Source organism: Odocoileus virginianus, chromosome 15 (genome assembly GCF_023699985.2).
Source record: "Odocoileus virginianus isolate 20LAN1187 ecotype Illinois chromosome 15, Ovbor_1.2, whole genome shotgun sequence".
Classification (NCBI taxonomy): domain Eukaryota; kingdom Metazoa; phylum Chordata; class Mammalia; order Artiodactyla; family Cervidae; genus Odocoileus; species Odocoileus virginianus.
The window spans coordinates 46075203-46093256 of record NC_069688.1 but is presented as its reverse complement, the minus strand read 5'-3'; the positions used below and the strand labels follow the sequence as shown (position 1 = coordinate 46093256).

Here is an 18054-nt window from a genome sequence, read left to right as displayed (position 1 = left end):
AATTTTGCTTGCAATTATCAAATATACGGTGAGGTTTTTTCTAGGATGAGTATTAAAATGCCTATTTTTGAATAGTCACACCTATGGTCCATATGCCTTTACTACAGTTTTAAAGTTATGATCTTAAGCAAGGAGTACATGTGTGTGTATGTTCACAATCTTACCTAGACTCAGTGTTTGTGAATTTACATGGCAACTTTTTTTTGGAGAAAACCACTTGAACCTACTAAACTATGATTATTTTTCCCAGTTTGTAGATTTGTAGCATACAAATTGAGATTTTGTTTTTCCATTATGCATATTAATGCGAAATGTTTTTTCATTTCTCACGTTTGCTTTTTCATGTTTACTAAGATTTGTTCACTGAATTTAGTTCTTATTCTAACCAAAGTTTTTAAAAACCCTCTTGATATCTATAGTTGATGTGTTTTGAGGAAGCACCTTTACAGACAGCATTAGTCTCATCTTGTAATAAACTTACCATCTCAATTTTTCTCCTCACATTCTTTTTTCCCCTGAAATGATTTCAGTAATATTTTGTGCCTTTACCGGCATGGTTTGTTTTCAAGAGTATTAGTCCAAGTGCCTCTTTCTTGATCCTAGTTCTAGAAAATCCATGTTCAAAAGATCTTGATAGCTACATTCACATGGATGCTGGAACAACCTGCTTTGATACATGGGCTGATTTTTTGATAACTTAAAATGCAATTGTACAATCGTGTTTGAAACTATTATACTTGCAACTTCTTTCCTGTAAATAATTTCAATCTTGATGCATTAATTACAGACCAAAATTCTTATAATATTACTGTTGTCATATTTATATGCTGTCGAATATATTCTCTTGGACATACATTTACCAGAAAGTATTATCTATCTAATGAAGATATGTTCTCTTCTGTTTAAAATTTTTTACACCTTATTCAGATTTAATTATTTTACATATTTAATAATCATGCTTTTATTTACCAAATTGCATACTTAAATAAATCTTAAAAATAATATGACATTTAATTTGTACTACTACCTTGAGTGAAAGTAGTATATCAGCCTAGCATTTTTTTTTGTACATCCTGTAAGTAGGGCTTGGAAATAAGAACTGAACATTAATTTTATGGATTTTTTTCTACTCGATAGGTGCTATGGATATAGAGGAGAGAAATCGCCAAATGAAAATTAACAAATACAAACAGGTAGCCGGATCAGATCCCAGACTGGAACAAGATTACCATGCAAAGGCAAGACATTTTTCTTTTTAAAAGTTGTGAAATAATCAATCATATGAAACCGTTAGATTCTCAAACTGCTGAAGGCAGATTAGTCAGAAACGAACATATAATGCAATGGCCCCATGATATTATTAAATGCTAAAATTTATAATGTGTTTGTATACCAACTTTTAGGTAGAGATTCGCCTTAATTTTTGAAAAAAAATCATTGTATAATATAGGAGGTTAAGGAAATGGAACTCTTAAATGATCTGAAGAACAAATCTTTTAGAAGTTTTCATTTTATAAAACCTACAAAGGCCCTAACACCCTTTAAAATGTATAGGAAGAACTTCTATTTTCATCTTATGGTTTTCCTACATATAGAGTTTTTTGTTTATAGTATTTTAATTCGATCTGATTTTTAATAAGGTTTTGAAACAAAATACATACTCATGAGGTGTTGTAAGGAATTCAACAAGTTTTTTAGTGAGAATCTTTTTGAACCACTTTTTGGTAATAAATTGAGGTATGAAGTCTTCCAAGATAGGAAAAAAAATATTCTTTTTATTGTTTGTGCTCTTCATTGCCTTTATATTTTCAAAACATTTTTAGGTTTATCATATTATTCATTCCCAAAGTCATGAAAAGACTTTGCTCTAATGTACCTATTTAAGATTTAACAAAAAGATGAAAATAGCAAAGCTTATTTGTAACATTTAGTTATTATGTACTCTCATAATTACAGTCATATTATATCTGTGGTCTTTTACCTGTGTACTAGAGAAAAGCTGTTTGGATTTTTCTATACTTGGGTCTATTCTATCCTTACCTTCTGAAACTTCAGTTTCTTTCAATTATATCTCATTCTTCAGTAAAAATAATATTTATTAAGTAAAGCATAACTGACTATGCTGGATATGTGTATATTGTAGGCAGCATATGTTTTTAGTTTCTCTGTTATATGACCTAGAGGAGACAGATATTCTTACATCAGCATCACGTTCCAAACCAGCAGTCTCTTTTCCAAATTACATGAATATTGACCGATGTGGTGAATACAGGATTGTTCATCACAGCGTTCTGTTGTCCTGGAAATGGCATGGGCCTAAAGTCTAGAGAAAGGTAAATTTAAGACCAACAAAAAATAGCCTTGCCTTTGCTTTGCAGGCCCTAAACTTCTAGAAATTTTCCTCTAAAATGAAAATATGAATAACTTCAAATAGATCGGTGAATTTCATAGGAAATAGATTTGTAATGATACAACATTTCAGATTCATCTCTAACCTTTTGAGCTTGATATTAGAACTGATTTCTATGCCTTTCCAGGTACTTTTAAAAATATATCTGTCTAGGGCTAAATAGGTATAATCTTTTGTGGCATCTGCTATGCCTAATCTTTCATTTATTCATTTTGTATAATCCAAAAATCAAGGCATTAAGTCCTGATAAAATAGGATATTAAAGCTTTCATAAACACGGCATAACACATTTGTTTCATTTGTTTGTTTATATCCCACTGTACTTCAGGAAGGAATGTAGGTGATTTTTAAAATACATATAATACTATTGTCAATGAAGAAATGAGTATCAAGGGAAAATGAAGTCAAGACACAACAAGGTAATACCAGAAGTAAAGCTTGTGAACAAAATGCATAGTGTGAGATCCTATATGCCTGCTACATGTGGGGCTTATATTCTGACTGTGAGCTTCCTCACAAACCTCAAAGGCAGAAAGAGAAACTGGATCACTCATATGATTTACATTGTTCATACAATAAAAATAAGTTCCTGAGAAGCAATGCCAATGATTCTTGTTATGGATACCTGACAAATTTATTACTAGAGAATGAACCAAAGGAATACTATAAGTGTGGCTCAAAATTTATTTTTAGAAAAGCAAGTTTTGATTACTTTCCAGTTCATAAATTAATTCTTGAGACCTCAAAGTTTTATAACTTTGACATCAGTTATATTAGGTTAGAGAAGATTTAAGTCTTGGCAAAGGACTAATTATGCTAAGCAACATAATTTCCTATGTATTTGCTAAGGCAGTGGTTTTCAAACTGTAGTTCCAGACCAGTAGCATCAACGTCACTTCAGAATTTTTGGAAATGCAGTTATCTGGCCCTCTCCAGAACTAGTTAAACAAAACTCTAGGAGTTCTTGTGTTTTAACAAACCTCCCAAGTGATTCTGATGTGAACTATAGTTTGAGCACAACTGCTCTAAGACAGGCTGCTTATAGAATTTACTTCTAGGTAACTGAATGAGTTGACTTCTTCTTTTAGGGTTTTATTCAGAAGACAATGATGAATGATGTCACTTAGAAATGGAGACTTCCTTTAAGAATAAGTGATCTGATCTTTACAAGCCCTCTCCTAGTTTTTAACAAATCCTACCTATTGAATGTCAAATACTTAGAAATCTGTTTTCAGTTGCTGGACTTATGCACTCAGCCTAACCAAGAAGGCAATCAAATCATTAAGATTTTAAAAGAATCCAAAACACGACTCTATTTTGTTCCACTCTGAATTTCCAGATGTGGAACTGTCTTTGCTGGATCATCTGCCTGCCTGTCATCCCTACTCTGGACTACCTCCTTCATGGATGAAAGAGACAATTGCAGAGGATTCTTTTTCAGTCAAGCGCATGTATAGACTTAGTTATTATTCATTTCCATACTAACAATTCTTTAGACTAAAATTTTCAACAGCATCGCTCTCTTTTTAACTAGGGATATTTACCCTATATTACCATTCTTTTCTTCCTTGTTTGATTAACGAATACCAACTAAATATTTGCTATTGACCTATGTGCTTCAATATGTTGGGATTCCCTGATAGCTCAGCTGGTAAAGAATCCACCTGCAATGCAGGAGATCGTAGTTCAATTCCTAGGTTGTGAAGATCCCCTGGAGAAAGGATAGGCTATCCGCTCCAGTGTTCTTTTCAATATATTAACTCATTCTTGAAAACATCATTTAATAAGGAAGGAAACTAACCTATAGATAGAAATATTAAGTATCTACACCAATTCACATTAAATCATGGAAAATATTATTTGTAGCTAATCTCGTCAATTTTGAGATAACTGAGATTAAGTTCAAAAGCCATGGGGCATGTGCTGTACCTCTGAGCTATATTCCTGAAATTCTAGTGAAACTATGAAGAATTTATGATGGGATATAATTGTTAATGAAAATTTTTAAAAAACTATATATTTCATGTTTTAAATGGCATTGCCTTCCTGAATTTCTCAAGTGTTCTGCACTGATAGTTGTAAACAAGTATTACTAATTTATAAAATATCTCCTTAGTAAATCACTTTGAAAGTACCCAAAGAACAGTGCCTTTAAAACTAGTGTCTTTCTAAGTATATTTTAAATATATTAGGAAATTTATAAGTAGACATCCTATATTTAATAAGAGCTAATTAATTAATTAATTAATTAATCAAATCCAGGTGCACACATGATTCCTATTCAATCAGTGGATGAATTCTCAGGACTTTCCCCCTCAAAACAGAATTTAACTATGTAGCCAGCCTGTGCACTGTTTTGTGCCTATTACATTCTCTTTATCCCAGCTTAAATGTGATTCACCTATTCTACTCTCAAAGAAATTTAAGGATCAACTTAAAAGCAATATTCTCTGCTCCCCATTGGTTCAGAAGAATGTGATTTCTTAGATTTAACAATGTGAGTTATACTTCAGCATAAGCCAACTACCTTTCCATGAGTAATATAATTACAATAATTAACAATAATTGATAAACAGTTTATATATATACATATATATCTGAAAATTGATATGGAGAATTTGATAATATTTATTTAAGTATATAATGTTTGCTTTTTAAATTAGCCATATTTAGTGTTTCTAAATTAACTCAGGGGATTTCTTTTAAGAGGTAGTCCGTAAGATTTCAACAGGGAAACTATAGTTTATTGATACTGTGTTTATTTGGAAATCAAAGTTTATTTTCCTGTAGAAAAAAAATGCTCTCTTTTGGTGCTTATGTTCCCATGAAATTATCACAGAAATATCTTATCCCTATTTTAGCACCTAAAATTTTGTTTTCGTGTTTATCTCTCTAAAATTAAGTAATATAGTCAATAAATTTCCCATAATTTTTCAGATATGAACCAGGAGTTCGTATTAATCCATTTAGTGTTCTAGGGTCAGGGTACAATGGAGCAAAAGAAAGGAAAACAGTTTCTATCCTTCTTTGTAGGTACCTAGTGGAGCACTTGACACCTCTTCTCCCAGGCTTCTTGTCTTTTAAGATCCTTTCACTGATTTCAGGTCTTCCCTGGTGTCTCAGTCGGTAAAGAGTCTGCCTGCAGTGTGGGAGACTTGGGTTCAATCCCTGGGTTGGAAAGTTCCCCTGCAGAAGGGAATGGCTGTCCACTCCAGTATTCTCGCCTGGAGAATTCCATGGGCAGAGGAGCCTGGTGGGCTACAGTCCATGGAGTCACAAAGAGTGGGACACAACTGAGTGACAACCCTTTCACTTTCACTGGTTTCAAAGAGGCATATTAGGAAGAAAGCAATCCCACTAAAGTAATTTACATTATAATATGAACTACATAGCACAGAGATAGTTTCTTTAAAAAGAAAAAAGAAAAGCTCTATAAATACAAGTAAACCTCACAAGATGATGTTGTAGGCAGTATCAATATAAAAAATTCAGACAGTTCAAGGCAAAATATTTTTGGCAAATAAATCGCCATTGTTAGCTAAGCTGTGCCCTTTATTAGAGCTTATTCTCTTCTCAGTACTGAAAATACTCATTCAAGGCCAGCCTTAAATGTTCTAATTTGACTTTCCACACACAAACAGTTGGGGCTCCAGAAGAGAGGAGATACGTAGGAGCTGGTAAGGAGCGGCATATATGTGCTTCTTGTATGTTTGTTGTTTGTGGGTCAGGAGCACTTCAAGACTCTAATATCAAAATGAGGTCAGAGTACATGATGAGAACCCAGCCTGGAGTTAAGCAAACTCCACCTGGGTGACTTTGGGTAGCTTAACCTCTTCTTCTCAGTTTCTTTATTAAATAGGCTTTGAGATCTACTTCTTAACTATTTTATATGTTGATGATTAGGAGGAAATAAGATAATGTATATATATATATATATATATATATATATGGTTTAGCTTTTAGTAAACTTCTTAAAAAATAGTAAAGATATTTGTTATTGTTATTTTATAATAAGAACAAATGTTTCATAGATACCAGGAGTGAATATGATAATGTCAAAAGGAATTGGCAAAGAAATAATTGAACTAATGAAAAGGATTTTAGTGTAACTCATATCATTGAATGTTCCCTTTATTCTCAAATAGATTAAAGCGTCAGAGATCCCCCCAAAAAATCAAATTTAAGGAGAAATAATTTATGAATCTTCAAAGGACATATAGATAAAAAGAGCACAGAACATATGATGAGAAATTACAGACTAAATTACTGAAATTCAGAAATGATGTTATCAAGGTTGACTTTGTATGAGCCTGGCTGTTTCTTGGAAAGTTGATTAATGGGTGAAATATGGCTACAGGTATTTTAAAAGAAATACTCTGTAACAGCAGTGACATAAATGGATCTGAAAACTGAAAACCCAAATTTATAAAAAGTAAATTTTAAAATGTAGATTAGGTAGCCTTGTACAAACCCCTAAGATGATATATGAAAATACATATATTTATTGAAGGTGAAGAAATGAATGATATAATTTTATAGCAGTGATTGAAATAAAATGATAGGGAAACTTTCTTTTTGGATAAACAGAAAATTTGAGTTTCTGGTAGCACACAACACTGTCCAACAATAGTATAATTGATCTGGGCTGGGTGCCCACTGGAAGAGCTGCTGCATCACTGATTCTTAAGCTACCTAGAGAATCTGATATTTGCATGAAACAGACACCATTGTACCAGCATTAGATGGAATCATCTGATACATAGAGCAAGAGAATTCTAATTAGGAGTGATTTTAGTAACCCAGTCTACTCTGTGAGGTCCTCACGGAATAGGTTAAGGTGTCTTACATGAAGTAATGAAGTATCCTTTCTTAGACTAAGCTGTACAACCATTTTATAAACGGAAGTAGGATTCACATTAAAAAAAAAACAACTGCTAGGCTTAGTCTAGCCAGATGTCCAGCAAAATGGTTTAATTTTTTTAAAAGTCAGAATTAAGATCACCTGCTTAAAGTTTCCATCCCAAGCTAGGCCAAGAAATCTTATCACTTACTGATGAAGATGTGATGGAGAATGCCAGTGGCTAGACCTGGATTTCTTCGCTAAAACATACCATTTCTCTAAATGTCTATGCTACTTTGTCAATTTTCTCTATTGTTGTGCTCATTTCTGCATAACCTTACAACAAGTTAGCTTCATGCTCTTTAGCAAAATTAGCACAGGGTGCTAATAATAATACCTTCCTCAAAGGATTGTTTTCAAGATTAAATCTGTATGTATAACTCTTAAGCCTTTCCCTTCTCCAGGGGATCTTCCCAACCCAGGGGTCAAACCCAGGTCTTCTGCATTATAGGTGGATTCTTAACCAGCTGAGCCACAAGGGAAGCCATAAGGAAAAAGGAAATGTTAGCTATAGTATGATGATGGTGGGATGATGATGATGATGATGATGGGGAAGAAAGAGAAAAAGAGAAATCATTTTCAACAGATACCTTGCTCTTACCATGTCTATATTTGTTGCCATTAACAATATACTAGATATAGATTAGTGTATCTTTAAAGTTATCCTAAAAAATATGGGAGTGGGAAGGAAGGAAAACTGTAAAAATTAATGATAATCTAAAAAGTATAAAAAGTAATTTGGGTTCTCTCATTCTTATCAGATTAGTTAACTTTTGATCTGCCTCAGATTATTATTCTTGTCATGTTTACTCTTTAGCCAACTGGAATGTACTTCAACTTTAAAAATAGAGAGATAAAATTACATTTACAGATAATTTGATTCTGTATATATGTCTATACATACATACACATCCTTAAAGCCCTGAGTCAAAGGAAAATTTCTGTCCTCCATATTTTAACTGATGGAAGTAACGACTATTTGTTTCTTCCTCATCTCACAGGTACCAATATACCTCACTTTATGTAACAGACCTACAGTTAAAAACTTAATAGTAGAATTTTAGAAATTTTATATTTTTATCTGTGAATAATCTTTGAATGTAAAAGTTTATAACTTTAAGTTTCTTTTTTCTTTACATTTATATTAATTTGCTAGAGCTACCATAACAAAATGTCACAGACTATGTTGCCTAAACAACAGAAATTAATTTTCTCACAGTCTGGAGACTAGAAGTCCAAGATTAAAGTACTGGCAGGTTTGATTTCTTTCAAGATATTTCTCTTTGGCTTGGGGATGGCCACCCTCTTGCTATGTCCTCATATGGCCATCCCTCTGTTGTGTCAATGTTTCAGTCATATTGGATTAAGGCCTACCAGTGTGACTTCATTTTACCTTAATCACTTCTTTAAAGGTTTTGTCTTCCGAAACAGTCACATTCTGAGATACTAGAAGTTAGCACTACAGCATATGAATTTTGAGGATATGCAGTTTAGTTATAATATATCTCTACAAAGTAGTTAATAATATTTAGTTTACTACCTTAATGCATTATGAAAGCATACTTTATTGTAACATAAATATGGATTTTTAGGTAACAAACTATAGCTATTTTGTTTCAGACTTTTTGATTTCTTAAAATTGTGTTCACTGTTCTGTTTTTCCAACTACCTTCTCACATCCTAGGATATGAAATATTCTGTTTGCAAGTTCGTTTTAAAAATTATTTTCCTTAGTTATAAGACAATATTTAAATTTTAAATGTTTTCTGAGGCAGACATTCAAACATGTGTCCTCTTTCTTTGCATTTTATTTGTGAATTGCTACCCCCTACTGTATAATCACATGTCAAGCCAGGGAAACCACATGTCAGGTCAGGAAATATAAAATAGATTTTTTAAAAAAAATTATGAAGAAGTCATTTGAGATGAGTAGAACCAACTTATGTGTTAAAGAACACTACAAGATTACAGAGGAACTGTAATTTATTTCTCCCTTTTTTAGTAAATATAGAAAGAATTTTAAATAAATTGCATCTGGCTACTTGCTGGTAAAAGGGTCAACCTGTGGACAATAGTGCTGTTTCCAAGAGCATAATTTCTTTCAGTATATTTCCAAAGAACACAAGAGGGAAACATTTTTCTTTTACCTTCAGCAAAAATAGAAATTTATGCATTCACCTTTGCTTTCATAAGACCTCCAGGGTTGCTGGCTTGCTAACAACTAGGACGCCCTACAGGGGATACAAGGGATGAAAGATACAGGTCACCAAGGGGTGAGAGATCTTGCTTTATAGAGTCAAGGAGGATAAGGGAAATAAGGAAAAAGGGAGATGTGATAAATAGGGCAAAAACATTCTTTACAACTCCAATTTCATATAATTTAAAAGGGTTAAGTACAGTCATATAAAAATTACAAGTAGAAGAATATTCAAAACAACAGAGATATGAAAACATATAACCTTATGAACCAACCATGGCATTTATCACTTCCTAAAATACATATATCCTGTCTTATATGGTGCTTTTTTCAGACCTTTTTACTAAACTATACACTTCTTGAGAATGGATATATAGTTTATTCAGATATTTATTTGTAGACTCTCCACGGACAAGTGGGACAAGAAACAAATTTCTGGAGAGAGTGTGGGTAGGTTCTTACCTAAGAGTCAAAAACAAATTTTCTAATGGATATGTGATTATTGATTTCTGTCTAGAGTTAATCATAGTAGAAAGAATACTCAAAAAAATTTGGAAGATTAGGGTTCTAATTTTGATTCTACTAGTTATGCGCTAAGACTTTGGGTAAATCGCCCAAGAGTTCTTCACAACCCAGCTTTTTCCTGTGTACAAACTGAGGGAACCTTGTTATCTGTAAATGCTACACAAATACAAGGTACTCTGGAGGCTGCATAGAAAAAAAATCATTAGGTATTAACACATGGGTTTTAGGCAACTTCCTCACTAACTAAGCAAATCATTTAATCTTATAGCCTAATCTTCAAAATTAGATTTGAACTAGACTTTTTTATATTTCATTTCCTTTGTCTACTGTTGTCTCCTTTATTGATTCAGTAATCTCTGATCAGTGTCAGGCTGTTTACTTAATGTATTCTCACAAATGATTGAAATTTTTAACTAACTTATGGTGTAATAATTATGATTTAGAGAATAAAGTTATGTGTGTAATGTTTTTATCTCATACTTCACATGAAATAAATTATAACTAAGTTTGAAGTGAGACTTAAAATGTTTACTCAATTAAGGCAGTCAGCTAGGGCAGCAGTCCTCCATATAATATCAGTTTAATTTGGCTAATTATAATTTGAACATATCTATAACTTTATTATATAAAAATTTTCTTCATGAGCACAACAATTAGTTGTGATTTTTCATCAGTTGTGAGGATTACAGATATTATTTATTAGCAAAATTAATTTATTTTTCCTAAGCATGGAATTTTGATAATTTCCATTTCATCAGTTTTGAAGATTATATAATAACACTCCAGTCTGAAAATAATGTAGCTAACCTTGGAACATAACTGATATGAGAGAAGGAATTTTTGGCTGGTGATAATTTTATGAGGTAGAAATATTATATGTAAAAGTATACAGAATTCATCCTGGCATGTGCGAATACCCATAATGGTAGCTATTCTTATTACTTATTATAACAGATGAGATGGGAGTAATAACAAAACCCTGACAGTTGAACTCCATTCTGATGGATAGAACATTACCCACCAGTTTAATATAACTTTTGTACTAGCAAAGAAAATGTCTGTGGTTTTATGATTGGCTCTTTTCAGGTCGTTTTCATGACTAGGCATATTCACCTCAAGGTTAACAGTCTTCAGGGTCCAGTCACATAAGAACAAGTTATTTCTTAAGCCCATTTTCAGTTTTTGCCCAAAAAAACCAAAATTATCTGGATTTTCAATGGAATGTGAAGATATTATTTCAATATGACATAAAATATGTTTGTGTGATTTTTTTATTCTTTAAAAGTTTAACTTGTTTAAAATTCATCCAAGTACAGTTATAAGTACATAAATTATAAGTGTTGTAGTATTTCCATGCTGGCTTTGTGTTCTGGCTTTACATGTCATTTTATATAGTTTTCAAAATTTCAGAGAAGAAGATCTTTATTTTAAAGTATATACTTACAGAAAAACAGTATGTGAATTTTTTAAGTGGTTCGATTCTGAATATGCTTGCCTTGTAGTGAAATTGTAGTTCACAAAATTTTTTTTTTAATGAAAATAGAAATTCTAATACTAACCAGTTTTATGAGCTTAGTCAATTCATTTAACTTCTTGGTCTCTAAATTTTCTCATCTATAAAATGAGGAAAGTACATTACATCTTCTCTGACGTCACTTTGAGCTTTAAAATATTGTTATTTTTCTGAATGAATCAGTGATGAGTGAATAACTAAAAGTATGTTTTTAATACCAAATGCCTTTCTTGGGCTTTTTTTTTCTTAAAGTGCGGTTGTGTGAGTCCTCTTTTTTATGTCTGAACGTATTTTGTGATCTCAAGGGAGATTTAGTAACTTTCTCTTTCCTGTTACTGAACTTCATACCTGGGGTGTTTCTGAAGCTGGTCAGCTATAAGTCTGAATTCTGGTTTTACAACATTAAAAGAAAAAATTATCAGAGAAACAAATAAATAATAATTTTTTTAAAATGGAGGACCAGTGAAGGAGGAAGGATTAACGGAAGGAAGGGAAAAAGGGAGGAAAAATGAAAAACAGAAGAGAGAAGATGAAACAAATAGAAAGAGGGTGGGCGAAAAGGCAGTGTCATGTGTGTGTGCTCCGTCACTCAGTTGTGTCTGACCCTTTGCGACCCCACGGACTATAGCCCTCCAAGCTCCTCTGTCCATGGGATTTTCCAGGCAAGAATACTGGAGTGGGTTGCCATTTTCTGCTCCAAAGGCAAAGGCAGGCAGGGGTAGTCCTTCCCATCTAAGAGTTCATAATCACATCAGGGAAACACATGTACATAGGTAGTACTCATACAAAATAGGTTATATTAAGTAATATAATAAACGTAAACCATGCGAGAGAAGAATAAGAAGAGAAATATTCATTTGGCTTAAAGAAATCTGGGAATACATTACAGAATAATATATGAGGTGGAGGACAGACATGTCCTTAAGCAAAGTTATAACGTAAAAGCATATAAGCACAAGCTATGTTTAAGTAACAGCTAGTAGTTCTTTAGAATAGAAATTAAACAAAATGGGATACATATTAGAAGGTAAGAATGGAAAAATTGCCTGGGGCCAGATTGTGGAGAACTTTAAATCTCTCAGTTAAAAATATAAAATATTCTCCTTTACAATTATGGTCTTTGAAGATTTTTGAAAAAGTCACAAATATGAACAAACTTGTGTTTTTTGCATATAACTCTGATGGTATAATTATGACAGATTTGAAAAGGATCCATTTAATTCCTTGTTAAAGATAAGGAGTCCCAGTCAGAGGCTATTGGTATAGTCCAAGCTAGACATAATTGTTATTCCTTCCCATGTTTGATTGTTGACTGCATCCAAAATGATCTTCATCCAAACCCAAGTGATCCTTTGCTATCTTCTCACAGAAAAAAAATATGGGTAGTGGGCCTCTTCCAGATTTTCAACAGAATGCAATTATATCTGCCCTATGCCTAAATTTGATGAGTCAAGGCAATTATCAAGCCCTTTTAGGTTTTTCAGTACTATTCAGGCTATTACTTAGTGTGATTCTCTTAAAATGCAAATACCTTGAATTACTTTATTACTTACTTTTTTTTCTTTTATAGTTGATTTACAGTGATATATTAGCTTCTGCTGTGTAGCAAAGTGAGTTATAGGTACACATATATACACTTTTTTAAAGATTCCATTCCCATATAGATCATTACAGAGTATTAAATAGAGTTTCTTGTATTATTCAATAGGCTATTAATTATATATTCTATATAGTTGTGTTTATATGTGTATCCCAGTTTCCCAATTTATGTCTCCCACTTCCCTCCCTGATAAGACCTAATTAATATTTGAAAGGGAACCCTGCTTCATATCTTCAATCCATTACTTTTTAAAAAATGTTTCTTCCTGCTACAGATTCCCAGGATCATTATCCTACTGCTATATTCTCATGTCTTATTTCTGTTACAATTTTTGGGATGTTACAGATTACAGTATCTATAATATCTCCATCCTGTGTCCTAATAAAATACATGAATATTCTCCAAAAAATATATAATGAGTCATGTAATATTTAAAGATATTTACAAAGGACAGATATCAAAAATTCTGATGGCTAAGAAGAGTTTCCTTATGATTATTTATTAATTCTAGCTAGATCTTACAAGCTTCTAATCTGAGGGCTTGGAGAAGCATTTAGTCAGATACATTACCATATGTAAAATAGATAGCCAGTAGGAATTTGCTGTATGATGCAGGGAGCTCAAACCTGGTGCTATGAAAACCTAGAGGAGCTGGAGGTGGGAGGGAAGTTCAAGGCGTGGGAGCAGGCATATGTATACCTTGGCTGATCGGTGTGGCAGAAACCAATTCAACATTATAAAGCAATTATCCTCCAATTTAAAAATAAGCAAATTTTAAAAAGAGACAAGGATCCATTCATAAGCCCCAAGTAGATAAATATCAAGACATCCATTTACATTAAATGATTGGTATTTCTTGATTTATTGGGATGGGGAATATTGGAAAAAGAGAAATCAAAGATAACTCACAAGATTTCTAGGTTTTAGTTGGTTATTGAGCCTATTAAATAATGGAGGGAATATAAAAGATACAAGAAAAGCTGGTTAGGGGTGAAAGGGAATAAATTTGGTTTTGGCCACATTGAGTTTGATGTACCTACAAAACAACATATGGGTAATGTCCTTTTGGCATCTGGAAATACAGGTCTGAAGCCTGGGAGAGACGTGAAAGGTAAAAGATAAAGATTTTTAATCATTACATGAGTAGATACTGGATTATATCATTCTTTGGGAATATATACAGTGAAAAGAAAAGAAGGCTAAAGATTGACGTTTTGGGAAAGTATAATTTAAAATCAAGTAAGAGAAAGTGAAGCCAGCAAAAGGTATTGAGAATGAACAGAGAGAAATGGGAGAATCCGTTATGGAAAAGCTTCAGGAAGACAGAGGACTGGACTTTGACAGCATTAGATGTAAAAGCACAACCAGAAACAAAGAAAACTAAAGAGACACTCCTGGCTGGTAATTAGGATTTGATATCTGTTTTTGAGAACAGTTCTAATAAATAATAGGTTAGAATGGGGGAAGAGTTACGGATCCTGAGAAAGAAAATGGTCAATGCATCTGTTAAAGGCAAAAGCACAAGCTCTAGAGCCATGTAAGGTTTCTAAACCTGGATTTCATCGCAGAACTAGCGTTTCCATCTCTGAAAATTGTGAGGAATCAATGAAAGTAAACACAGGATGAGGTTTCTCGAGGAAACACAGATTCCTAACCGATACAGAATTCTCACAGAGCCAAGTCTTTGGGAAAGTCGTCATGACTACTAGTGTTAACTATTCCTCTATAAATTCTCCAAGAAACTCATCAGGTTCCTTCAGGCCAAGAGTAAGTAAGTACTTAAATAAGTAAGAGCCTTCAGGCTCTTTAGTCAGTCTTGGCCTCCAAGCTAATGGCTACTCTGTCCACAGCTGTTTCTTTACCTTAAGCTATTCTTATTCCATCTTTCACCAGATGAGTAGTTTGCAGATATGATATGCTATTGTCCTTTACTTTTTGTCTCCTAACCTGTCTTTGAGAGTCCTACAAAGTGCATTTATTTCTAAGCCCCATCCCTGGTGGTATGCACCAGCCTCTCATTCAATCACCACTTGGTTGGTAACTTGAAATCAGTCATGCCTGCTAAGTCACTTCAATCGTGTCTGACTCTGTGACCCCAGGGACTGTAGCCCTCCAGGCTCCTCTGTCCATAGGATTCTCCAGGCAAGAATACTGAAGTGGGTTCCCGTGCCCTTCCCCAGGGGATCTTTCCAACTCAGGGATCAAACACGTGGTTCTGAAGTCTCCTGCATCACCAGGCAGGTTCTTAGCCACTAGCTCCACCTGGGGAAATCAGCCATAGTGGGAATATTTGTTCTTCAGAAATCAGCCAACTCTGTAAATCAGAATTTTTCCCTTTTGGATAGCTGATTGTTAAACATGTGTCAGCACACCACTTCCTATCCGTACCCATTACAGAGAATGAAAGGATTAACTGCCTGAACTCTATTTAGCTCTCATTACAGTAGTTCATACTCTGACTTGGGCTTCCCTAGTGGCTCAGATGGTAAAGAACCTGCCTGCGATGCAGAAGGCTCGGGTTTGCTCCCTGGGTCAGGAAGATCCCCTGAAGAAAGTAATAGCAACTCACTGCAGTATTCTTGCCTGGAGAATCCCATGGACAAGGGAGTCTGGTGGGCTACAGTACTTGGGGACGCAAAGAGTTGGACATGCCTGAACAACTAACACTTTGACTTTTTCACTTTATGCTCCAATTTGATACTTTATACTGGAGACAATACCTCAGGATATAGCCCAGATAAAACAACCATTCCACTCACTTCTATTCATTAAAAATTCATTGAGTTCCTAGTTAGGCATTACTGATCTAGATAATGGGAATACTAAAATAAATATGACAGTAATTATCCTCAATGAATTTGTAATCTAGCAAGAAAAAATGATAGGTAGAAGGTAGATAGATAGTAAGAAAGAGACAGAGACACGGAGAAAGAGACATGATAAAAGTATAAGAAAGGCATGAATTAAGTAGTTTAGAAACACTCAACGCAATGATCAATTCTCTTGGAAGAAATTAAGAGTTTTCTAGCTGGGATTTCATTTGCAGGATACTGTTTACAAAGCTAAATTTTAAATTATTCCTCAGTTTTCTCTGGCCCTTCCTCATTGTCTTCTCCCTCCAAAGCAGAAGATTTATCATACATACCTTCTTTAAGAGTCGTATCTAAACAAAATGATCTATTGACTGATTTTTGCACAGTGCAACATTCAAATCAGACAATGATAAGAACTTTGGCTAGAGATAAGAACTTTGGACAGAGAAAAGAACATCTGGAAATAGTTCCTTAAAAAGAGAGTACCTACAGTTGTGGTACTAACAAAAGACAGCATCTACTCTGTTTGAATTATTACATGAAATGAAAATAAGGTGATGCAAATAAGAGCATCTTCTTGCTCTTGTGATTGTTTAATTTACCACACTGCCAAGAGTTCCTTTATTCTGTTCTTGGGTCCTCTAGATCCCCCAACCAGTATCAAGAGCCCTGCCTAGAACTTCAGCTTCTCTCTTCTCTTTCAAAGATTTTGTTTGCCCCAATTTTTCCCTTCCATTTGACCTATTCATGTTTTATCTCTGAATATGATATGAATATTCCTCAAAATACTTCTTGATGGCCTAAAACATTTTTCTTCAAGCTTGGGCTTTCTTGTTTCCCACTATTTTGCCATAACCAATTCTCAGACTAGAGTTTTAGACAACAGATTATAGTTTTATGGTGAGATTCAATAAATTGAAGACAAGCAATGCTTCAGGAACTCTCATAGAAGTTTGTATGCAAAGTTCAAATGACATGAGTTGCTGAGATGCTACAGAGAAATCAAACAAGGAAATTACTAATTTAATAACTTGAATATACTGGAGAAAATGAAAATTTTATCTTAGAAATTTGATTTTTTTTTTCTCAGGAACATTATTATAAAAATTTGATAATAACTTTTCTTGCAGTAGAGCTCTGCTGATATTCTGTTACTTTCCACTGATTTAGATAAATAGGGAGAACATTAACTTTTCCAGGCCACTTAAGAACTCTAGAGTCTGGAACATCCTGGAGAATAATAATTTCCTGTAAATTTTTCTAGTTTATGATCTGCTTAATAGTACTGTACAAAACATCAAAATGTTGTCGGGAAAAGCTTCTTCACTGTAGTCCAAGACTTTAATGATCTCCAGTCAGCACAGTTTTCAACTGAGATCCTGTAATCCTATGCAGTAAACCTTCTTTGTTTTTGTTCCATTAAAGATAATGATGAGCACATCATCTATTTTTCATCTGCCAGCTGTAAACTAATACATGCTAATCATTTAAAACATTATTTATTGTATAGTGCCAAAGCAATACCAACCATTTCCTAAAGGAACTTATTCACAGTTGTAACTCATTACCTTGGTGTAATAATTTGGCTGCTTCTGTCTCACTGTTAAATTATATAAATTGTATAACTTTCATTTATCATACTTTTGGAAAAGCAAAAAGATTGAATGACTTTAAAAGTAAACTCCCGTGGTAGGTCAATTATTACTTTGATTTGAGTGTTTTGGGGAACTGTATACATAAGATATTATGTTCTAAGTGTATTCAAAATATGTCCTTCTGAAGTTTTACTTATAAATTTTTTTCTATTATTTCTTGCTTTCCAAATTTCTTACTCTGTTTATCATGTGCCTATTTGTAATAGGAACTTGAGCTATATCCCAAAGGTAAACATGCTCAGTTGCTAAAAATAGAGAAATACACTTGGTGCAAGCCTTGTGGAGGCAGCAAAGTCATCATCAAACTAGAGCTCTTAGCTAATTTGTAGTCTTTCTTTACTTGAACTAATCCATTCAGTGTCTTTTCATTTAGACCTGCTGCTTTAGGTGCTGGAAGTGAACAACTGCTGTGTGCTAAGCATGCTATTGGGTATTTTGAAT

The 18054-nt window shown here is 33.5% G+C and overlaps 1 protein-coding gene across 49 annotated transcripts in view; it reads left to right on the top strand.

Annotated features, from left to right (window-relative positions):
* RIMS2 (regulating synaptic membrane exocytosis 2) overlaps nucleotides 1-18054 on the top strand; it is a 586561-nt gene that overhangs the window by 436182 nt on the left and 132325 nt on the right. For 31 of the 49 annotated variants that reach the window (XM_070477273.1, XM_070477271.1, XM_070477266.1 and 28 more), the window contains one exon: nucleotides 1138-1238. The exons of the other annotated variants lie outside the window; for them this stretch is intronic. In XM_070477273.1, coding sequence (XP_070333374.1) covers nucleotides 1138-1238 — 101 coding nt within the window. The remainder of the gene's footprint in view (nucleotides 1-1137; nucleotides 1239-18054) is intronic. 49 annotated transcript variants of the gene reach the window in all.